Source organism: Dinoponera quadriceps, unplaced genomic scaffold, assembly GCF_001313825.1.
Source record: "Dinoponera quadriceps isolate SergipeBrazil2010 unplaced genomic scaffold, ASM131382v1 scaffold610, whole genome shotgun sequence".
In the NCBI taxonomy this organism is placed as follows: Eukaryota; Metazoa; Arthropoda; class Insecta; order Hymenoptera; family Formicidae; genus Dinoponera; species Dinoponera quadriceps.
In genome coordinates, this window is record NW_014554699.1 from 242,967 (window position 1) to 267,155 (window position 24,189).

The 24,189-nt window shown below is 45.5% G+C and overlaps 4 protein-coding genes across 10 annotated transcripts in view; 3 read left to right on the forward strand and 1 right to left on the reverse strand.

Annotated features, from left to right (window-relative positions):
- LOC106740874 (HIV Tat-specific factor 1 homolog) overlaps positions 1-6,911 on the forward strand; it is a 30,000-nt gene extending 23,089 nt beyond the window's left edge. For 5 of the 6 annotated variants that reach the window (XM_014612336.1, XM_014612332.1, XM_014612333.1 and 2 more), the window contains exons 5-7: positions 3,632-3,818; positions 5,900-6,036; positions 6,498-6,911. In XM_014612336.1, the coding sequence (XP_014467822.1) occupies positions 3,632-3,818; positions 5,900-6,036; positions 6,498-6,624 (451 nt within the window). In that variant the 3' untranslated portion in view covers positions 6,625-6,911. The remainder of the gene's footprint in view (positions 1-3,631; positions 3,819-5,899; positions 6,037-6,497) is intronic. The other variant, XM_014612337.1, reaches the window with a different exon arrangement.
- Positions 6,912-8,463: 1,552 nt separating this feature from the next.
- On the reverse strand, positions 8,464-10,544 carry LOC106740876. The gene is made up of 2 exons (XM_014612338.1): positions 10,313-10,544; positions 8,464-9,795 (listed from the first exon to the last, which is right to left on the reverse strand). The coding sequence occupies exons 1-2, from the start codon at positions 10,421-10,423 to the stop codon at positions 8,713-8,715; spliced, it is 1,194 nt and encodes a 397-aa protein (XP_014467824.1). The 5' UTR covers positions 10,424-10,544; the 3' UTR covers positions 8,464-8,712.
- Positions 10,545-11,925: 1,381 nt separating this feature from the next.
- On the forward strand, positions 11,926-13,204 carry LOC106740878. The gene is made up of 2 exons (XM_014612342.1): positions 11,926-12,205; positions 12,396-13,204. The coding sequence occupies exons 1-2, from the start codon at positions 12,104-12,106 to the stop codon at positions 13,032-13,034; spliced, it is 741 nt and encodes a 246-aa protein (XP_014467828.1). The 5' UTR covers positions 11,926-12,103; the 3' UTR covers positions 13,035-13,204.
- Positions 13,205-14,369: 1,165 nt separating this feature from the next.
- The window catches only part of LOC106740887 (protein vestigial), a 57,354-nt gene continuing 47,534 nt past the window's right edge, over positions 14,370-24,189 (forward strand). For both annotated transcript variants that reach the window (XM_014612350.1, XM_014612352.1), the window contains exon 1: positions 14,370-16,467. In XM_014612350.1, the coding sequence (XP_014467836.1) occupies positions 16,267-16,467 (201 nt within the window). In that variant the 5' untranslated portion in view covers positions 14,370-16,266. The remainder of the gene's footprint in view (positions 16,468-24,189) is intronic.

A 24,189-nucleotide genomic window follows, 5' to 3' on the forward strand; every position in this document is an offset into this window, starting at 1 on the left:
GATATCTCGCGATTTTTTTTAAACGCTCTCACCCTTTACCGTATTATCGCGTTCCGCGTGCAACACACGTCGCGGTTGTGTGTAAAGGCTTTTATAATTATACTGCCACATCGGCTCCGGGTTTGCAGCCGCCAGACTGCTTGGCGTTTGCGGTTCCGGCAAAGGCAGCTGCGCACGTCGATTACCCGCATTTAGCGGGTCGGCATACAGACCGGCCCAAAATTATACGGGCACGCCGGACTTTCAGAGATTGCGGTTCGAACCCGTTAATCGAACGAATGAGCCGAACGACATTGACTTTGTTTCGTGCATATCTCGAGACGAGTGTTGCGGCCGTTCTATTGTTGGGATAAGAGAGCGAATTCTCGAGCGTTCTTCCATTTTGCGCGACCGAATAAATAAAAAGAAAGTTTGATTTCTCATTGAAACTCTCTCGCAACAATTGTAATTGGCCACTGTTATGCAAGAAGTCAAGCATGGTCTATTTTCTTCTCTTTAAGGGTATTCATTGACAAGCTTAACCTTGAAAAATGGGTTAAAAAGACGCAACTAGTAAAATATGGCACAATTAATAGAAAATAAAAACTGTTTTTTTAATTAATTTTAGGCATAAAGATTTTTTGAAGCCGTCACACGGGATGACCCCCTTAAGATACAATCGTAATTTTGTCAATTACGTTATAAAAATCGTAATCGTGTATCTTGGAGATTCCTGAATATTTGAATATTGCCAAACGTTTCACACATATGGGATTTTTTTTTTTAATATTGTCGTTCTTGCGTTATCATGCTTCATTCTATAGTGTTACACTCATGATGCGTCTTTGTTGTCTTCATCGTTAGGCACATCGTCTCGTTATCCGGCGTAGGTCGCGGGCGCAGGGTCGACGCCCTGAACTTTGCGAAAACCAGTTATTGGCGAACGTGCGGGCCCACGTACGCCGGCCGGAAGTGTTCCTCCCGGCAACGCGGTCTTTCGACACCCGTAAATCGACGTGACCGCAACATTTCCCCTCCCTCTTTCGATATTATTTCCCTCGTCATTCTGAGAAAGAGTCGTGAGATACGATCTATCGATCATCACGACGGTTCTCACGGCTACCCGAATCGGAATTTTTTGCCTGCACATTAACCCGCAAATTCCGTCATACTTGAAGGACCTAGGAGAGTCTGGAGATATTGCGCTATACAAACTGTTGCCCTACCTCGGTGTTGCAAATAGTGCTACAAAATTATTTGCCATTTTTTTCATGTCGGATTTTCCCCAAGAAAAGATTGATCTCAGAATTGTTTCATATTCGATTATCCCGGTATTCTGTCTGCGTTTAATTTTTATTTGAAAATTCGAAAGAGGTGAAAGAGAAAGAATTGTAAATGCAATCATAATAATTAATAATTGTGTGTCCAATAATGCCATATACCAAAGAAAATTTAAATTTTGGTTCAATATTCATTAACAATGATAACAAGTGAGAAAAGAGGATATGTGACCATGGCGGTTAACATATTAAAATCGGAAACCTCTTGTATAGTTGATGGATTTGCATACCTGTGTATGAAAATATATGATGTATCACTGCCCGTCCGGGGTCCTGCATCCTCTGTCGTCGTCCCGGCTTCCTGAATCAGCATCCTGGTTCACAGATGTTCCATCATGGCATATTTTCCGGATATTTTCCCATGGCACTGATATTAGCGTAGATACGACGATTCCATCGGAGAAACGTGCGTAAAATAACGCGATGCCAACGAGAACTCAACGAAATATTTTCAGGACCGATACGAATGATAATTAATTTATTCATCGAATTATTCATACACGTGTTCCCGTGTTCGCGGTGTTTGCGTCGCTCATCGGCTCGAAATGTAACGGTTCAGTCACGGAAAAGTACGTGACACACGAAGAATTCCAAAACAATCGGCAAGATTATCCCCGCCAATTGTCAGGCGTCGCTGACCTTCAGTTGATGACGCGTACGTTCGGTGGTGAACAAAATCACAACAATCAACGTACTCAAAACATATCGGCCTTTTGAAACGGTGAAAGCTGCCAGAATGTTCGCACGTCGTGTAATTTTCCGTGACTTAATGTTACATTAAGTTTCGAGCGACGGGGAGCATGTGAAAAGGTGATTTAGTTGTCATTTAGTTGTCGGCTTTTGAAATATTTAATCCGACTCTCGTCGACATCGCGTTCATTAAAACACGCGTTTCTCCGATCAAATCGTATTCATGCGAAGCGTCAATGCTATGATGTAGTAATCAGGAGCCAGAATGTTTGATTGAAAACTAGAACGCGGACAGCGGTACATGATATATTTCCAGATGTTTTAAATTATTTCCTAATTTGACGGACATTTGACAAACTTGCGCATAACTGGAAAATATACCTAAGTCAAGATTTAAAATCGCACGTCAGTCTGGCAGATAATAATTTCTGCCTCTAATAATTCTCCTTAGGCCGCAGTTTCATTTTGAATTTGAACCAACGTCTTCTTTTTATTTCTTCTAAATTTGCAAATCTTACCGAAATTTTCAACGCCAACGAAAAAGTAGTAATAATATAATAATGTAGAAAAGGTTTTTTATTTACTCGTTAATTTCTATTAGATAAATTTATATAATATTTGCTTATATATTTTCTACTTGTAATGGAGTAAGTTACATAATATATTACTGATTTAAGTTAAGAATAAAGATTAAATGTAGATAGAATATCGAGATTCTGCGGCGAACTACGATGTTTTAAGATCTTTTTATTAGTTTATACGTTACAAACTCGTTCGTTATTACTTTCGAATATGTTATTATTAAACTTCTTTCTGGTTTCGTTTCTCCGTGACAACACGAGTTTCTTGTACATTGTAATTGTAAATACAAGTCACATATGGCACGTGCGTGCGCCTTGTTTATGTGTCTCGTCTAACGTCTGTCAGGTGCATGACACGTAGTTTCCAGCGCAAGTGATTTAGTCTCGACATATGTGTGACGAAACGGCAGTATTCAATTCCTACAATACAGTGCAATCTGATATTTTAGGCTTTCGTGGTTTGTGTAAACATCCAATTTGGTAAATTAAATTAGGGAAAATATTCAGTTTCGAGTCGTTCCTGAAGAAATGTTCACGAAAGATCATGATGATAAGTTCAAAAGGACGCGATGCTAACTCGAAACCCCAAATTGAATGCAATATAATATCTCGAAATCGGTCCTCGAAGTTCGACGGATTTGCAGAGATAATGTAAGAATTAAAATTTTGACTCAGCCGGCGACTCGTTCTCGATCGTGCGGCTTGGTACCGGCAATTTGTGCTGCATCAGCGACATTTGTCGGCATCTTTAGCCATTAAGAAATGTCACTTCCAATAATGACAGCGGTGAATTGACATGACACCATGCAGATCCGAGAATCGATGGATGCACATCGGTCGATCCGATGCGCCCGATCGCTCGCGCGGCCGTTAACGGTAGATAAACACCGTTAACAGCGTTCGAATATCGTGCTTGCTAATGAGGATTTATGTGTGTAGATTTAAAGCGGATTCTTGCGTGAAATCGTCCGGTCGATTCAATTTTTGTCGTATCGTCGTATCTCTTCTCATTATCCCGGTTCCTTTGTTTTCTTTGTTTAGGCTGTTCGACTGGCGACCGGAGCGTATGCGGGGCGAGCCGTTGAAGTGCGAAAGGATCGTCGTCATAAAGAATCTTTTCGCACCGGAGGATTTCGACAAGGAGGTCCAACTGCTTCTGGAGTATCAGCAGGACATCCGGTCCGAGTGCCTGAAATGCGGTGACGTCAGAAAAGTTGTCATCTATGACGTGAGTTTTTCCTCCCGTTTTTCTCTTCCTTTTTTCGCTCCTATGCCGCGATTACATAAACGCCATGTTATGTCAACGCGTCAAGTCTTGATCTATGATTAATAGTCGAGGATCTTTTTGACATTGAGAAACGGGGAGCCACGTGTGCATATTACGAGCGCGATCGCGCTCTGACGGAGTCTCTCGACACACCTAAAGCCCAAGACTGTTGCGCCCGAAATCACTGTTTCTCTTTTAAACTGGACGCGATCGGAGCTTCCTTCGAGCGCCGTATTTTTAGCGGTCGAGAGAGAGGAGGAACGCCTCCCCGAAAGGGGATGCCTCTAGCTCCATAAATTGGCGAGAGACGAGGGACACTCCTAGTCTCAGCGCCTCAGCCGTGAAACTATTCAATGTCAAAGTGCATTCCATCCAGGCGACGTGTCGGCTCTCCCTCCTCTTCCCTCTACGTCTCTCTCTCTCTCTCTCTCTCACTCTCTTTGCTCAGTTGCGTATTTTTATTGTTACACATTGTTGCATTTGTACTTGTCTTGTGCTAATATTTTCCTGCCCATTTTCTTCCGCAGTTTGTCTTAATATTAACCGAAAAATATGGTTTTGTGTTGTTTATATGCATCACTGAAATTTGACTTGTGAAAAATGTTAAATGTTAACACGTTTCAATGCTATAATTGTTGCGACACGTGTACTAATTTTAAGAAAGCGATAATCCACTGAACACCACCTATGTCCGTTCTATCGTATTTCTCTTTTTGTGTTGGCCGTTGTGCGAGAAATAGCAACGGCTTCAAAAGCCACGCGCGGAACTTCATTTTCCGTCACCTAATTTACCATAGGCATCACACTGCCGTTTTTCTCGCTCTGCGAGCACGTGTTACTGTCACCGTGTTCTCGGTGAATCATGGCCCTTTGCTGTCGTGCTTGTTGTAAAGTATACGTTCACTAAAACGACGGATCAAAGGGAATCCACTGATAATTTTGTGGAATTCCGGACAGTCCCCGGCCCTTCCGCAAATGAGAGGAAAAAGAAACCGGGCTTAGACGTTGAGCTAAAATTATTTTCGACCTGGACGATCGGTGTCAAATTATAATCTGACATTAGAAACAGAGCACGAGTTCGCTTGGAATTTGTGTTTTTTTTTACTTTGAGTTTAATCGAATGAAATGTTCGATTTTGTAATTACAAGGGGGCCACTCATAAATTTAGTATTGATTAAGTAAAATTAAGTTCCTGCACATTTATTTCACTAAATAAATGTAATTAATAAATAATAAACGTTAATTTATAACGATGTTGAGATGAACATATTTACATATATATATAATATAAATACGAAAATATTACTTTTTATTTTTTTTTTATTAATACTATTCTTATGCATTAGTTAATTTAACGAATAGATAAAGATACACAGATACTAAAAAAAGGTATATAGGTTTTTAAATATGTACCTATATATATGTATTTCGAGTATTACTATAAGTTATGAATTTTACATTGCTGTATTTTCAAAACAAAATGGTCGGTAATTTTGAAATTGTTGTATAATGTCTCTATATTAATCCGTAATATCCCAGTAATTTTTCGTTAAAATCTTAAGTGTGGAAGGAATTAAAATTAGAAGTTAAAAATCGGACATTAACTTCAAGGAATATGTATAAGAAGTTATTTTCATTTGCGAATATCTCAGTTTTTGAACGGCCAATCGTTTTCTAATTGCGGCAATAATTAGGTCATATTTGAATCTATATCTAGTGCAAGTTTTGACGAATTCTGAAAAAAAATTCATTTTATGCTGCAACTACCCGAAATGTGAGGGATAACTATGAAGAAATCGGCAAAAGAGACAATCGGAAGGAATGTAGCATTAGGACGAATTTCTAATTAGATCATCGAGACCATAAATTTTCGACAAGTTCTGCGTAAGAAAATTCAAATAGTAAGCTTCACTTTCTTTTTCACACGTTCTATTTCATTTTGTTACAACAACATTCACTGTCGCGGTCGGTTTGTTGTTAAAAGACCAATAAGCACTATGAAAGCAAACGGTTCGCATACGATTTGCCGCTTCTCTTCCCAGAGACATCCCGAAGGAGTAGCGCAGGTCACATTCCGAGAGCCGGCAGAGGCGCAAGCCTGCGTGCAGCTTCTGAACGGCCGTTGGTTCAGCCAAAGGAAGATCTCGGCAGAAATCTGGGACGGCAAGACCAAGTATAAGTAAGTTCTCGCATTGCCGCTTTCTACTATACCGGCTTTAGGATAGGTGCTACCGATGGTTGCTGATGCAGGCGCCCAAGTTGATCAGGAGTACAACCGTCTCTGTGGTTTATTGGAAATTATTTTTCTCTTCGTCTTCGAAGCTACACATTCGTGCGAAGAAACACACGTCGCGAAAGTAAATCATATACGAAGTAAACATCGTGATAACAAATTATCGATATTTCCGATAAATTTTAACCACTCCGGTTCTTCGTTTATCGAGTGAATCGAGTGTGCTTCGCGGCATCCAAACCACTTTATTCGATGTTGGTAAAGTTTATTCGTTCATTCAACAATAGACATCGTATTGCGATTGCGAACACTTCTCGATGTTTAAGATTCCATTAAGTCACGTTACGCATCTGAAAATTAAACGTAATTAACGCAATTGTCGTCATAACGAAATTGTGCCTTTTCAGAATTACAGAGACTGACGCGGAGATCGAAGCGCGACTGGAAAAATGGGACAAATACTTGGATCAGGAAGAGGAGAAGAAACAGCAAGGGACAAAGAGTAGCAACGAAGCGCAAAAAGTGTCGCAATAGAAAATATCAAGAAAAACGATCGATAAAATCGCGTTCTGCGAATTCTATCCCTTTTTTTCTTAATTTTCGAAAGTCCTCGTCGTCATATCGCGCTAAATATTAAATTTCAGGTTTTTTCTTGGGGCATTTTAATGTGAACACCATGATTCACTGATCCTGTCACACGCGACGACAAGGCTCTCTGATTGTAAGCCATTTGCATTCTTCGTCGTCTGAATCAGCGTTGCTATTGTATTAGTGCATTGTTAGTCTTTGTTGCAATAATAAAGATACCTCCTGAACCCGTATTTTCACATCGTACTCAAATATCATCAAGAGAAGTCATGTATAATTGTAATAATTAGAAAATATACTTTAAGTTGTCATTTAATATGAAGATTGAATTTGAAACATTCACAACGGCCAACAATCGGGAGTAATACGTTAAAACGAAACTTATTATAATTTCTTTATGCCAGAGTACACGGTGTATCCTGAAGAAATGCGGCCGGAGGAAAGGTAAGGATGATCCGCGGAAGCGGAAAAGAGGGAGGCGGTCTCTCTCTCTCTCTCTCTCTCTCTCTCGGAATTCCTTAATTTGCTATTTCGGCGTTCCTGGCAATCTCCTTTCGCGGCGCTCCGTCGGCAAAAGAGCATCTCTGCCGAACTGTCAAAAAACGCGATTTACAGCATCTCCGGACCGCGGTGTCCTTTCTTCGGCCGATCCGGGGGCGAATCGCTCGTCGAAGTAATTCACTTCGTCCACGGTGAGAGGTACTTACTAAAGATACTTCGGAGCGAATCAGCTCGCGACCGCGGAGTTAATGATTGCTCCCGTTCGCGAGTTATTTCCCTCGCGATTTAAAGCTCGCAAGTTATTCTTTGAGGATTCCTCGCGGTATGTGCCGAAATAAATGCAATGTCTGACATTCTTACGTTTGCTTATCCATCCGCGTATACTTTTCGATATTTCGAGATGTTCGAATTTCGCAGATTTCGGACACTGGTAAGGTCTCTCGCACTTCTCGATGTTCCTCCCAGAATTCCCCCCTGCTTCTCACTCCCGTGATTATATATTTTACATCCCTTCGCATCGGACAATATTAAATCCGTCAAATAGCTGGATCACCGTTCAGTTTTTCGAACGGCACACGTGGCTAAAAAGAACAACACCTCGAAGCTCGACGGTTCATTCGAGCGATGTCGTCTCGCTTCCCATTGTCCGGCATTTATTCGAGCCGCATCCCCCTTCGGGACGCTGCGAAGGGGGATGAAAGCACGAACGGCGGCATATTTCAGTCGTCCCGCGCCATTCATGATCCGGGCGAAGGGCGACCCTATCCGGCAATATCACTGACAAATTTAATGCCCAGCTATTAGGCAGCGGGGGGTGCACCTCTTGCCGCCCTCCCCCCCCGCACTGTCTCTCTCCATTGTCAAAGTGGCCACGTGCAGGATGACTACTGTTCCTGGCGCAGGCGAAAACGTTTAATCGTCATGTCCCTCTCGCGAAAAAGCCCGACGCCCTCGCCACGCTTGTCGAGGCTTATTGGATTCGCCTGTCGTCCCGGAGAGCCCGGGACCTGCTAAGTTACACGCGAGATTAGACATCGGCCGGTGACGTTAGTCGCGATTTGATACAGTCAAGTGTTTGCTGAAACATTATTCCCAATATGATCGTCGGTTTACTTCACACAATAGTAGGACTTAAGATCAATTAACGGGAATTCAACCAAGTTGAACTAGCTTGTGCATATTTCCAAAATTAGAGACAGGTTTATTGGACTTTTGCTAGGATTAGGACTTGCATAGGATGGATTCATGAATACAAATGCAAGAGAAAGTTTCCAATAGATTTAATTTATTTAAATAAGACACGGAATTATATATATGCGTATTGTATGTTTATGCTGCCTGAGATGCGAACTAGCCTCGTGAGTCTTAAATAAAGGCAGGTCAAACGTTCGTACATGATTGGTATATATACAATATAACATTAGTAATACGAGTAACGGGATCTTAAATTAGAATCACTGATGAAATCATATATCTATATACATAGCCGAGTGAGAAATATAATATTCAATATTCTCCAATGAGATTTAATATTCAATACTCTTCGATGAGCTCCGCATCATCTTCGGCATCCTCGGCTTCTCTCCTGAAACGGAAGCCGCCAGTTATACCAACCGAAGGGGAGAGACGTCCTCCCGGACCTGGTTGAACCTGACCGTTTCCTCGGATGAAACCATTATTGCCGAAGTTCCTCTCAACTTGGACACCAACGTGCGGTTGCGCTCGTTGTCCGGGTACTTTACTCACTCCACCGAAAATGTCCGCCGATGTACGACCATTGTTTGCAAGGTTACGATTGAAGTTGAGATCCCAGGTGGGTTGACGGTTCGGGCCGCTCAGAGGTTGAGTTCCTTGGAAGTTTATCGAATTCCGTTGGGGATCGGCTTCTCTCTTGAATCGGAAGCCACCACTTATACCGATCGAAGGGGAGAGACGTCCTCTCGGACCTGGTTGAAGCTGGCCGTTTCCTCGGATAAAACCGTCATTGCCGAAGTTCCTCTCAGCCTGGATACCAACGTGCGGTTGCGCTCGTTGTCCGGGTACTTTACTCACTCCACCGAAAATGTCCGCCGATGTACGACCATTGTTCGCAAGGTTACGATTGAAGTTGAGATCCCAGGTGGGTTGACGGTTCGGGCCGCTCAGAGGTTGAGTTCCTTGGAAGTTTATCGAATTCCGTTGGGGATCGGCTTCTCTCTTGAATCGGAAGCCAGCGCCTATGCCGAACGTCGGAGAGAGATTATGACTTCCCGGTTGTATCTGGCCGCTACCTGTGATGAAACCGTTCTTGCCGAAGTTCCTCTCATACTGGAGGCCGATGCTAGGTCGTCGATGCGGACCACTCATAGGCTGAGTCGCTATGATGCTTATCGAATTTTGTTCGGGATCAGCTTCTCTCTTGAATCGGTAGCCGGCGCCTATGCCAAACGTCGGAGAGAGATTATGACTTCCCGGTTGTATCTGGCCGCTACCTGTGATGAAACCATTCCTGCCGAAGTTCCTCTCATACTGGAGACCGATGCTAGGTTGTCGATGCGGACCACTCATAGGCTGAGTCACTATGATGCTTATTGAATTATTTTGTCCGGGATCGGCTGCACGTGGAAAACGTGGTGTCTATAAGAAACAAGTGAGCAGTTTTGAAAATACTGGTCCTATTAAAATCTATCCATGAAAAATAATTCTATTTGTAAAAATTGGCGAAATGAAATTTCTTTCATTGATGTGCCGGGCAAGGATGCGTTTTAAAGTAGGAAATTCCATTTTAATCAGGAATTCCAAGTGCGATAGGTTCTTCTATGAGTCACTTGAAGCGCGAGGTAATTACAACGAGATGCGCTGACAATGAATATATAATCGCACGTCAATAAATTTTCGCCATAAGCGTTAAATAAAGCGACATGTAATTGTTGGAAAAGATGTTCGTTCGTACACGATTATTTAAAATTCATGTACATTATAAAAGCATTTCTCTTTTAATTTTCTGCATTTTCGTGTTGAGGTATAAGATAATAGAAAATTTTAATAATCAATACAAGCGTAATTTCGCGTTTGAATGTATCGCCGTAGTGGATTTTGAACTTGTATCATTTTAATAGCAAAATTACTTGTTCGAATATCAATAATTACTTACATGTGGTAAAACCGGTCCGGTCGATTGCGAGGGCTCTTGGCTTCGAGACAATCCAGCGCTTGTATATGCGATAGCGCATGATAAGGCCAATAGTGAAATTAGCAGCTTCATCGTGAACACCGACTGTTCCTCTGGGATGGTCGTAAATGCTTTCGGTTGAAGTTCCAAGTGACTTCTGATGCCTGTTCGATCAACCTCGGTCGCTTATATATGAATTTCTCATTCGGGGATGTACCCGCGTTCACCCGAAGGTTCCCGTTGCGTCAGTTATCTGGCTGGGTATTACCCAAGTGAAAGCCAGTGGCGCCTAACAGTTGATCTCACGCGTTTCATTATCGCTGGGGGAACCCTGGTAACAAAAAGACTAACGCTCACGCGTTATCCGAGCACTTTGAGCGTATGTCATTCGGCTCTTGCTCTGTCATCAATTGCACCTGTGTTTCCTTGAACGTGATGTCATTTAATTACGTCTTTACGGTCCTTTTACTTTGTTCACGTCAGAATAACTGTTAAGGTTGTTAAGGTGATATGATGGTTTTTACACGGATGAATATTTAACAACGAATAAAAGTGCGAATTAAATAAGAAATATTATCATTTATACGTAGGAAATATAATTCTGTAAATTTTTTTTCATCTTAGTGATAGATATTAATTCAAATTAAATAGATTTATCAGATTGTGAGGAGAAGATTTATTATAATATGAATATAAAAGTAACATAGAATTAAGTGCGCACATATATACACATGTAGAATTTTTATAATTATTAAAATCTCTCTCTCTCTCTCTCCCTCTCTCTTTCTTTCTTTCTTTCTCTCTTTTGCTTTCAGCACTCCGAAAAATATTATCAGGATCCCGAACTATATTTCTTTTTTTATTTATAAGATATGCTTGTATATTTTTAACAGATACACTATATTTCTTACACCGTGAAAAATATTTTGTACTTGTATTAAAATTGGATCTTGTTAAGATTTTTGTATTAAATTTGTAACATACTGTGTTTATATTATCTCAATATTTTGTGTTATATTCGATATTCAACATGCGTAAGCGTTAAGATAACATATGTTCGATATTCCACATGCGTAAGCGTTAAGATAACATATTTATAATCGATTTCAGTATTGATTAACGTATTAATTTTGTGTTAATTTTTAATATTTGTGTTACTTTTTAACATATTCACCTTGTGTAAAATTAATATAAAAATTTCAGTGGACCGTTTGGTACATATGAAATGTGTTAAATTTAACACAAGATTTTTTACTATGCAGAACATTAGCGCATATCTATCTTCTTAATAAATAGTTTAAGACTAAAGTGGCAATTTCGCTAAAAAATCATCCTATTATCTTGAAAATTATTTTTATCTTTATTTAGAACATCGTTGATATAAAGCCTACAAGAATTATACTTGAGCGATAGCCCAATATCATAAACATGAATGTATTTAGCTTTGTGTATCATGAATATTATTGAAACGGGGAGATAACGAGAAGAAAAATACGATAGCGGGGATAAGTTACTACGTAATCAACGCAGAGTTCGCATTACCATTCGCGATTCGGGATTCCCTTAATGAGAATAGCAAGACACGTCGGCGGGAATACAGCTGCCGTCGCGCGACAAACCGAAAGATACAATTGTGAAAATAATGACGCGGTAAAGTCCCGCGAGAGGCAATCGTGTGTCTCATAAAAACTCCAAGCTTCTCCGGGATCAACACAGAAGTTCACTGCTCTTCAGACGGTGAACTATCACTGAGTTTTTCCGTCAATATTCAGAATGAAGCTGAACGCTATAGTTTTAGCTTTGTTGTGTGTTGTTGTGTACGCAACAGCGGAGGAGGAAAAAAGGAAGGAAACAAGTCGATGGCTTAGAACGTTGGTGAGTATATGTATTAAATTAAATAATTAATTAAATTCGATACTGGTTTATCCTTAATGCGATAGAGATACGTTATCACTTTATACATCGATTCTGTCGCTGCTTAAAACTTACAAAAAAAATTACAATTCGATAATATTGACGACACGTAGAAAATAACATTTTAATCTCGCGATTATAATGTTTTCAGTCGGTGCCGTATCGGTTTCGTCGCGACACTCAGAATAGCATCACCGCGAACGTGGCGCATGGAGAAGTTCCACAACTATCGATTGACGCCAATATTAACAAATATATCTTCGACAACGGCCGCATATTCGTCGATCTCACCGAAAACGCGAGCATAGCTCCCGGATCTGAACCACAATTGAACGGCCAGCTGGATATTTTGCATGAAATTGGCGAGAACAGTTTCCTCCGCGCTTACGGTAATCTTGAGCCGGATGGTAATTCGACTCGCAATTTCGGACTCAACGGTGTATTTCGATTCAAAAGAGACGCCGATCCCCCCAAAAATTCGATAAACTTCCAAGGGAGCCAACCTCTGAGCGGTCGGAATCGTCAACCTTCTTGGGATCTCAACTTTAATCGCAACATCGCGAATAATGATCGCACCAGGGCGGACGTTTTCGGGGGAGTGAGTAAAGTGCCCGGACAACGAGCGCAGCCACACATCGGTGTTCAGGCTGAGAGAAACTTTGGCAAGAACGGTTTCATCAGAGGTTTCGGCCAGCTTCAACCGGGTCGTGGAGGTCGTGGAGTCTCCCGGTCGTTCGGCATAACCGGTGGCTTCCGATTCAGGAGAGAGGCCGAACCACAATTTACTTAGATAAATGTTAACGATTTCAGCCATCTTTAACCAAATCTAGAAGATCACAGGGTCGCTCTCTAGATTTATTTAACCGGTGACTTCTTATTCTGGAAAGAATTCGAGGACATTGGTGAAGTTGGTGTCGAGTTGTATATTTTTAGACGAACTAGCGTATTCATTACGAAAGAAATAATAGATAAAAATATAGAATCCGCATCATTGAACGGAATTATTGTCCAGAAAGCTTTAATTAGATATGTTATTAAAATATTTTGATATTTGTTTTTGCCAGTATTTATAATAGTATTTATAATAGGTTTACTAGAAAGTTGTGTAAGATTATTATTAAGTAGAATTTGTAAATAATAAAGAGTACCGAAAGAGTATATTTTTCCTATATACATATATGCTGCATCTGAATTACCCATCATTTGCATTAAAATGTCTGTCGCGACATATGTAGTTTTTCATATATCTGGTGTAATGTTCAAATTCAGCTGGCCAGCTTTAACCAGATTCAGGAGATCACGGAGTCTCTCTCTAGGTTGATATAACCAGTAGCTCTTTATTCTGGGATGAAATCGAGAAAATTAATGAAGCTGGTATCGAGTTATACATTTTTAGACAAGTTAGCGTATTCACTACGAAAGAAATCGGTTTAAAAATGCCAAATTGACATCGTTAAACAAAGTTGTTGTCCAGAAAGTTTTAATTAGATACGTTGTTAAAATGTTTTGGCACTTATTTTTGCAAGCATTCATAATAGGTTTACTAAAAGAGCGTAAGATTATCATTAAGGAAAAATTGTAAGCAATAAAGAATACCAGTAAGAGTATTTTTTCTATGTATGTATATGTATGCTGCACTTGAATTACCCATTAATATAATTTTAAAGAGTCTGTCGCGACATTATGCGTGACTTTACATACATCTAGTGTAACATTCAAATTCAGACTCAACCTGAAAATTGTGTCAGATATAACCGAAGCAGGCCAGGCTGTAAGTCGGTCGGTCTGTGCCGCGTGAAAATGCGATTTCCACGAGAACAACATTTCTGCAGGAATTCCTTCCTGAAGACGCCATCTTCTGCCCCGTCCCCCTTCCTCCCTCCCTCTCTCTCTCTCTCTCCCCCCCTCTCTCTCTCTCTCTCTCTTCCTCTCGCCCTTTCGCCGCGGCAAATTAAGCTTCCCAAAACACCGCGAAACTGTTAATTAAGACTCATTATGTTCGCTACAGGGGATGGTTGCCTGGGATGGAAGGTGGCCGAAGCGGAGGATGAAGACCACGAAGGAGCCGTAGGTGGGGAAGGGAGCGGTGGGGGTAGGCGGGGGTGGTTTAACCCGAGTACGAACTTCTTAATACCGCAGCTGCAGTCGGGTTCATTGTGGGATCAATACGGGGAGATCCGTGGTAGTGGCAAGCCAAGTGCGATTGGCCCTGACGATCGGGCACGGCGATTGGCCGGCGCCGGCACTGCCAGGAGGCGGATCCTGCTACAGACCTGTCGTCAGGGTGGCGGAAAAGGGGAAGAGGATACGCGTCGCCGCTTGTAAACAGAGACGGGAACGGCTTAGAAAAAGACAGCGACAGGCACTAGGGAGAGAGGGTGACACACGGTGTCGTGTCTGGGGGTTCAGTCTGTGTTCACCCATGAGAGACACACCACCAGCGGCGACACGCTCCGCTCACGTCGCGAGGGTGGCTCGTTTCGCTCGCCAACTGGTCATCCTCGTTCACGAGGACCGCCTGTGTTACGCGTTGTATGCAGGTGCAGGTCGCGATTGGACGGTTCCCGTTGGAGAAGACCCTACCAAGAATAGACTCGACTGTCTAAACAATCAGAGTGAGACACAAACGATGACACGAGTTATGTGTGTCGTCTTGGGCAGCTGGTGGGTCCGCGAGATGAAGTGTTGAGAACGGTGACGGCGGCTCCTCTCATTAGCTAGGTGAAGTGTCGGTCAAAGTGTCCGTAAGTATTTCTGAAAGAGGATTAAATAGAGAATTCCACTTTGCGGGCAATCTGCAGCTGTGAACAATTGGATATTCTCGAAGCAAGTCGTGGAATTATAATTGTGTGCCTCGGTCGCAGGTGGTTATGTAAGACGACAGTGTGCAGTGTTGAAGTCAGTGATACAACTATTCTTATCGATCGAGAAATCTCGGAAAGAAAGGAAAGTTTCGAGAAGAGAGCGGAAACCGGGCGACCGATAAAAAAAACATAAACATACTCTTCGGAGATTGTATTGCCGGGAGGAAAGCCCTACCCCGCCCTAAATGATTCTCTTTATCTTATCGGTCGTAAAAGTCCTTCATGAGTTAAAGATATGACGTCATTCGGTATACTCAGCTGATGACGGCAACCTGAATCCTTTTGGATTCACGCAACCGTGCTCACCGTGAAAGGAGAAACGAGGAAGAGGAGCGATCGACCGGTGCGTTTCTTGCTGCGCGTCTCAGCTATCTGGAAGGATTCATCCTCAGTGCGTATGTCCGTAATTCGTCGCGCCTCAGTGATCTCGAGAAATACTGGAACTGTTCCTTATCTACCGAGGTACACTGCAAGTGATTAGAATTACATACGAGCAAGATTAACGAGAATACCTTGTGATCAATTAGCAAACATCTAATTTCCCACAATTACACGCGCGTCTCTCTCTCGTTCCCCTCGCACGAGTTATCGACGGCACAAACCGACGGTGGGTCGAACAACGTTTCTCGACGAACGACGTCGTCGTCCCTGTATACAGATTTAACGGCCGAGGAACTTTGGGATCTCGGACATTATTGAATATTTAAATCGACCACGGCGCATAATTCACGTCGGCGACGCGGGAGAAACCGGGAAACCAAGCGGAACTCTGTTTCACAGTGATACTTTCGACTCTCCTCGTGATAACGCGCTCTACGCATTAGTCGCAGCCGGGAATCTAACGTACTCCGTGAATTCTGGGACATTTGGATCAATTGTATCGCGATACCAAATGATCGAAGGAAGTCTGTGATCGCGGCAATAACAATACGACCGAGGAGGCAGCCTGCGATGCGCCGTGGCACGAGACGTTGTCCTTAATGCCGGGCCGACAACGAATCTAGTGGAATCCCGAATGGTATCGAATGTTTGAGTCGGCCGCGGCGCGCCATTAACGAGGAGGTGAATAAACTAAAGGGTGGTGTTCGAAAGGGTGGTGCAACGTTCGGGTACGCAAGTCTGCAAGCCAGCTCTGGGGTGCCGGGCCCGGGCGGGGTGATGAGCTGCTCCGAGGTGATGTATCAATATTATCCTTACCTCTACCAGACCCACCGGCCACCGCCGCCGCACCCGACTCACCCTCATGCGGCCCCGCACAGCCACCCCCACGCCAATCCACACGCGGCCCATCACAGTCCAGCCAGGCCGGCGCCCTTTCAACCCTTCCCGGCAGCCACGGCGACGCATCAGTATGACAGGGTGAGTCGATATCTTTGATTCTGAAATTATTCCCGTCGTCGAGAGGTCCGACTCGATTTTCGAGGACCGACGGAGAGAAATGAACACCGGGAACTTCTCTACTCGCCGTAGAGACTTGAACGGAGCTCTCTCTCTCTTTCTCACTCGCGTTCGACAAATTCAACTGTCGAAAGTGATGTCAGGAATGACAATTGTGAAATGATGCTGCGCAGTTATATCGTTGCTTCGTGAGGAAGCTGATAATTATACGTTGCGACGAGCGCAAGATCCGTCGTTAACAGGCTCGCGGTGGAAAACTGTCGAAAGAACTAATAGGATACGCCGGGTCTATCTCTGCGTTTTCAAAAGCCAGGGTCCATCGGCACGTTTTTATAACCCCCCGTTCTCTCCCGGGGCTCTTGTCGCCGGTACTTAAGTCGTCCAAAGCAATTAAAAGCGGACCTGCGCTTGTTGTCGTCCGGTCATTAAGTTCGGCGCGAGTTCGGTAAAACGACCGCGAACGGTTTATAACAAGTTCCGCTTGTATTCCACACCGGAGTGTTGCCGCTTTTACGGCGAGCGAATACTCTTTACTGCCGTATAAATTAATCGGCCGGGATTATATTACCGCGCGAAATACAGTTCTTCATTCGGCTTATCACCGTGCTGAAGGGCACGATGATGAGTCCTTGTAGCGCGTTGAAATACGGGGGTACGTTTGTTCAAGAAAATAGACGCAACTGGACATTTTTCACCATTCTTTTTCCCCGCGTACGAACGAAATTTTTAATTTCCTCGGAGCTCGCGGAATCTGGGATCCTCGGATTTCTGTGTGACTAGTCGCCGGGTATACTCGACAGACCCTCGAATTATCCGACTCTCGAATCTTCGGCGGTTCGCATCTGCGAATATCGCCGCAGGCCTTTCCGAGTAAAATAAAGAAGAACACCGTCGACGGGGACTACTTCACCGCGTATCCTGAAATAGTTTCGCTACGGTAAGGGAAAAGTTTTCGCGAGTAGAGGGAATCGTCTGTGTATCATTTTAATTTGTCTGCTGGGAGGTCAGGCGTGTTCCTGCCCTCGGCGAGCACCCATCCGTGCGCCGTGGGGTGTCGGGCGTTGTTTTGCCGTCTTTCCCGACTCGGTGGGAAAGCAGTGTTCCTTTTTCCCCAGCATCGGCCTCACTTAGGTAATATTAAACCACTTGTAACTAGTGACGCGAGACCGGGGATATTCTCGGAAAACAAAGACGTTTTGAGAACGATGACACACTCTCCGAAAGAGGGACTATCAAAGTGACATCCTGCGAACATTATCTGAGAATGAAAATTCCGGAAAACTGTCTCTTTGTGAACAAAAATACCCCACCACGGAAAAGACGCAATTCGTAATTTTGAGACGATTGATCTGAAACGAAGAGATCTGAAATTATGATTTAAAGAATCGAAACTTTCAAGATCCGCAACATCTGATCATTTATTTAGTAAACGGAACATATGAACGAACGAATGATGAAAAATTCTCAATTTTAACGTGATTGAACATTATTGGCCAATTTTCGCAATATTCATTATTGAGAGATATAATAATATGTACTACTGAGCAAATACCAGCTGTTACCTTTCATAGATTTCCTCGCTTTTATTATATCGAACCAAGAAACGCGAGAGATCTAAGACTTTGAAATTCAAGCTTCCTTATATCGTTTCAAATTTTAACCTTGACATCTTAAGAGCGATGCAATCGTTCCGAAGGTTTTACGAGTTTAACATTCTGAAAGCTTCTCACGGATACTGAGAACGAAAGACTATCCTATTCCCTGATTCGCGTAAATTCCGAATTTTTCGGCCAAAGGCCCGCCGCGTCTCGGCCGGCATGTCTCTTTAATATGCAATTCAAAATCGACCGGAGCTCACGCGCGCGATTAATCAAATAAGTCCGGTTCTCTTCCTTTTTCTTCTCGCAAGACGTATAGCTACGAGCTGGTTGTTGGTCCATTTATCTATCAATCTCCCGGCGACATTGTAGAAACATACACCGGACGTTCCTCTCCGCTTCTCTCTTTCTGTCCCGTTCTCCGTGGCGATCGCGAGATAACATCCGGCAAAAGCGTTAAGCCCGCGCGATACGAGCGAAACGGGCAGAAGGAGAGGAGGAAAGCCGATCCCAAGTGTCGGACAGGTTCTCTCCGCGAGCGGACTCCCTCCGAGGGAAGAAGAGGGCTCCCGGCTCTCATATCCTCGGGGCCCCGGGTAGTTCACGCGACCGCGGCGACACGAATTTACTTTTATTTAAACCTCCTCTCCTTCCTTTTATTTAGAGCCCGGAGGAGCCGGGAGGAGCGCCGCGCTCATTTTGTTCCTTTGCCGGCCGCTCTCTGTCCCCCTCCCCCTCCCGGCCTCTGAATTAATAGCCGCGCTAGTGTTTTTCGCAGTGTGTCGCTCGCTCGTGCGTGTGCGCTGCGCCGTGCGTGTGCACGCGTGTGCAAAGGCGCGTACCGACGTGACACGCGTTAAAAATGCGCACCGTTTTCTCACGACGACGACGACGCGGCACTGAAACCGCCGTGCTTTATCGCTCCCGCTCCCGCAGCACGGCCGAGTGAGCGAGCTAACGCTCCGCTCGCGAGGAATGATGCACGGGATGTGTGCGCGGGACGAAGCCGCGACGAGATCCCTCCGCGATCCGCTCGTGCGAGCCCGGCTGCTTCGGACATCGCGACATTGACGGGGAAGGAAGAAGTTGATCGGAAACAACTTCGAACGTACCTGGGTTTCTGGAGAGTAAAAAAATCTAATTAGAAATAATTGAGCGGCAACCTTCTCGCAACTGATATCAATCGTCGAGAGTTTCGGGAATAATAACCCCTGAGAAAGAAATTGTGACGGGGGGGAACTCGAGAAGTCGGGACGATTGTTTCGACGGAGAAACGCGTCGACGGGAGGGACGGCAGGTGCTGGTCGCGCAGGAGAAGCCAGCAAGAACCCGGCTATCCTTCATTAGCACTCTCGTTACCCGGCCGCCGTTTCTTCTACGCTCGGCGGACGCAACGCGCTCACGCACGCACGCACGCACGCGGAGTCCGTCGCTCGCGCAGCCTTGCACCATCGCGCCGCGCGTTATGTCACGCAGTTCGCTCTCGGCGGTCGGTTGGTGAAAATAGAACCGAAATTTCTCGCTGACCGCCCCTGTGACGTGTCTCTCCTCGCGATACCGGCGAAATTAAGGAGTAAAGTCGGAATCCGCGGGAGGGGGGGTCTGGAACCGCGAGGTGGAATCCGAGGAACTTACACTCGCGGTACGTTGGAGGCCGCGATTCGAGACATTCGGGATCCAAGGAATTTAGAGACCCCGGGGGCTATTAGAATTCAAAACGTGTAGAATCTAGGGCGCTTAGACGCGGAGGACCTCGAATCCTCCGTAATTCGGAGTCCGGGGCATATAATATATATATCGACGCCGGGCCGCTCGAGCAGCGCCAGCCGAGTCGATAGCGGTTCGAAAGCGAAACAACGTTGTCAAGTATCGCGTTAATCGAGTCCCACCTATAATTACCCCCCGGCCCTTCCTTCTCGAGGATCGTCCTCTCTCGGCTCGAACGATAATAAGCCACCGGGCGCCTCCTTCACTGAAAACTGGCGGACAAGCGTGACAGTGTAACCGGCAGCAAACGAGAAGTAGAAAGAGAAAAGGAGAGCGGGGCGCTAAACGGCAGGGGGGAAGGAGGCGAGGTAGAGGGAAGAGAGGGAAAAGGCGAGGATAGAAAGGAGTAGTCGTAAAAGCGCATTTTTCTCGGGTATCTGGCCGATTAATGAACCGATGTCGTCGCCAGGACCACCCCGAAGGATACGCGTACGGGACGCGCATCCCTCGCGATAGACCGACAGCAGTCCAGGACTATAATACCTATCCTATAACCAGCTCCTGTCCGTCCTCCTAGCAGCAGGTCTCAAACGGACCGCGCCTTTACCTGACCAAGTTTTACGATCGTCGCGCCGAGGTGGCGATGTGTCCTCGTGTTATCGTCCTGGCGGGATCTGGCCTGGCTAAAGCAGGCTTCTGCCACGGCTCCTTTTATTATATTTCTCTTTCCTCCTCCTCCTCCTACTCTTCTTCTTTCCTCCGTGCTGATGCTGTTGTTGGTTCCTCTTCGCGGCTAAGGAACACAGGACGACAGGGCATTACTTTGCAATTCGCGACCGACGCGTTTTGACTTAGGTGCGACGCTCGTTTGCGAGAGGACGGAGAAGGTTTGCGCTGAGAATGAAGGGCGATTATTTATCTCTCGCGCTGGCTGACAGGACGATTAGACGCACGCTTGTTACTCGAATTGATAGGATGGCTGGATAATGTTCTAAACGTCGTGCGTTCAATCGTCGCCGTTGAGAGGGGGAAACGTTTGATATTTGTAACTATCAAAGCAAGTATTTTATTACCCGAGCGGGTATTTTTATTTGAGTCAATTAAATGAGCTTCTCGGTGTATAATTTCTTTCGGCGTACGACGATTTCGACGGCGGGACGTGTCGAGACCTCCCGAATTCCTCTCGAAATCTTCCCGGATTCCGCTCGGTGTATTTAACTGTAGCGTTGCGTCCAATTTGACTTAGCTCGCCGTTACTTCGCCTATAAGTCAATTATTTACGAAGCCATCGACGGTCGACTCGCTTTCCACCGGGCTGTCAATATGTCGTCAATCTTCCGCCTGTGTCGACACACCGAGTTTCGAGTTCTGGCATTCCCCGTCGCGTCGTATTAGGAGAGATCGACTACCGGCTGTAATTTGTTGTTCTCGCTTCGCCGGAATAAATTTCCACAGGGACTAGTTTCTCGGGCGCGCAGCGCTCGCGCGTGGTGGTTCTGGCCGCGCCGGTTCTGCCCTGTGCGCGCTCGCCCTTTCGCCTCCGCCGTCTTTGCATTCCACCATGAAATGTCGCAAACGCTTATACAACCTGTCGGCGGAAAATCGCCGCAGAATGCGACGCGATTTCTAAAATCGCGAAACGGCAGCTCCGTGGAAACTCGACCCGTTCATCGGCGAATAAGTCGCCCGCGATTGGTAGCCGATCGGTATACCGTTCGGAATTCCCATGATGAATTATAATAAGTCGATCGTGTGCGTTTCAAATTAGACGAAACTCGGAGGGACCGGCGGGTAATCGTAGCTGGAGAGAAGCCATGAGAACGGCAGGGGGGGAAGAGAGAGAGAGAGATCTCGCACGCATTGACATCGCATCGTAGAAATGATCGGTCCGTAATTCAGATTTTTATGGACTCGTCGCTTCACAGACTTCGCCGACAGCTTGTACACACGTTGAATTATTAATGAGCCTACCGATGCGGAGGTCTCATAATGAGACCTTGTGAGACATATCGAGGTCGAGGCCGTAAGTCTGAGACCGCCTGCGTAATAGCGCAACGCTAGATGCCGAAAATTCCACGGGGATTCGAACATCTCGCGCGCCCCTCCGCTTCCTCCGTTTCTTCTCGCCGTCATTTTTCCGGCGATTCTCACGCACAGGTCTTCTCCGGCGTCTTTCTCGCGTTCATCGATCTTCCCCGGCGCGTTTCCCCGGTTTCGGGAGGCCCTACGCCACTGCGCGAGCCACGCAGAAAATTCGCCCATAAAGCGCGCGGAACGACCGCGCGCTCGCCCGTAAAAGAAAGAAGAAGCGAAGAGCGGTACATTTAAACGCTCCCCACGGTATATCGGGAGTTCCCAGAGAGGCACGCAAGACCTGCGCGCTACGTCTTTACTTAACCCCTTGACCATACGATGAACAACATTTTTCCGACGCGGCCGACCGTAGGGAGTCCCCCTTCCGTTTTCCCTCCCGCCGTGCACCCGCTCGCGGTTCGCTTCCGACATTTGCCGCGGCGCGGTCACGCGAGGTACCCGGTGCCTGGTACCCGGTGCATGCCGCCTCGACGTACCAGCCCGGCGCCCGGGTGGTTGGAGAAGGAAAAACGAATTAATTACGATCAATCCGCGCGGTGGAAGCGCGCGTCGTAAAAGCAAGCGAGCGAGCTGGCCAGGCCGGCCGGCTGACCCTGTCGAAGTCGAGGAGGCGCTCTTACTATACCGGTATGAGCTATGGTCACCGTCTTCGCCGTGCTCGGCCAAGCAGGGAGCATCGACATCGCCGTGCCGCGCCTCGCCGGCGAAACCTGCCCTCTCCTCCTCCTTCTTCTCTTCCTCTCGTGGCTTCTTATTGCACCAGCTGCGAAAATTAATAGGACGCACTGATGCGACATCAGTAATGTTCCGGCGGGGAATCGCATTTCTGGGGTTGCGTCGATGCCCGCGTAGACATTTTCCCAGATTTTCCCATATGTACAACCTAGATTCCGATTGGAACGTCCATAGTTCTCCCAAACTGGATTATTCCAATTGGAGAATCCACTGCGATACCAACTGCAGAAATTCCATTCCCATCCCGAACATGGGACGAGGTCTCTTTTCTGCGATGTCGATCGGCTGTGCCACGTCGCTTGCAGTCGAGTGACAGCTTGACCGGATATATCGTAACGTAGTTATTTTGGGAAATCGAACTGGATTCCAATTAGATAAAAAATACGAGTGACTGTTTAACCGTTGGCTAGTATTCAATGCCTGCGTTCAGTAGAAGAGGCAGCTTACTGAACACTTTGCGGTAGTTGTATTTGATCGAGATACTTTCTTAGACTTTCCATAAATCTAGAGGAACGTACCAATCAGAAGCAATAATCACAAAGCGCTTATTAAATCGCTTTTCTTGTTGAACTCGAGCAATGATACGCAGGGTTTGAAAAGAATGAATCGTGGAAGGTCTGTATAGGCTGAAGAAGTTGCTTCGTAGGTTCCTTGTGGACGTCTAGAATTTCAGGCGCTTCTCTACTGACCAGATTGACGTGTCCTAAATACCTTAGACAGTATAGTGCGTTGCAAAAATTTCGATAGTTTGGGTATCGTCACGAAGCGACGTAGGTTGCGTCCGGACTTTTCCCCGACGCACGCCAATGTATGAAAGGTAAGAGGGAAGAAAAATTGGAAATAAAAGACACGCGGGACGGTAATATCGACGCTCGCCATGACGATGATACTTCAGACCGGTACAGCAACGGCATCCTCGACCGCGGTAGGATCAAACGGTGCGGTACGGATAGAAAGAGAGCCGTAAGTAGGGGTGTGCGAGGTCTCGATAAATTCAGGATCCGAGTCGCTGACTTTTTTATCGCCGCTTAAAAACGGGAAAATGACGTTTCTGCCGGCGAAGTTTCAGCGTCAGACACGGCCGCGCGCACGTTACGCAACATGCAGATGTGTCATTCTATCTCTCATCCTTCGAGGATTTCGTTCTTTCGCATGTTTTTTTCTCTTTCCTGCAAATGTCACCGTAGCGAGCGAACTCTCCGGATAGGTTCTCCTCAACAAGCAACGGCCGAATCTTAGATTTCGCAGAAGGCTCATTTGGTTTCCGGCACACCGTCCGATTTCGCCGCGCCGTGGCCGAAAATGCCCGGATGATTTGCCGCGAGTGAACGTTATCGAACGTTATCCTTCGCGGCAACAGCGGTCAGTGTCGCAGCCGCGCCAGCCGCTAAAAAGGGACGCGCAAAACTTTCACCGAATCGCCGCGAAATCGAGGTGAACTCGCCTTACCGGTTTAAACGAAAAAATTAATACGTGACCCGGCGGCGGCGGTGAAGATCGGCGCCCGCGTGGCTCGGATAAAACGGCGTCCCGGTAGAGAGAATCGACC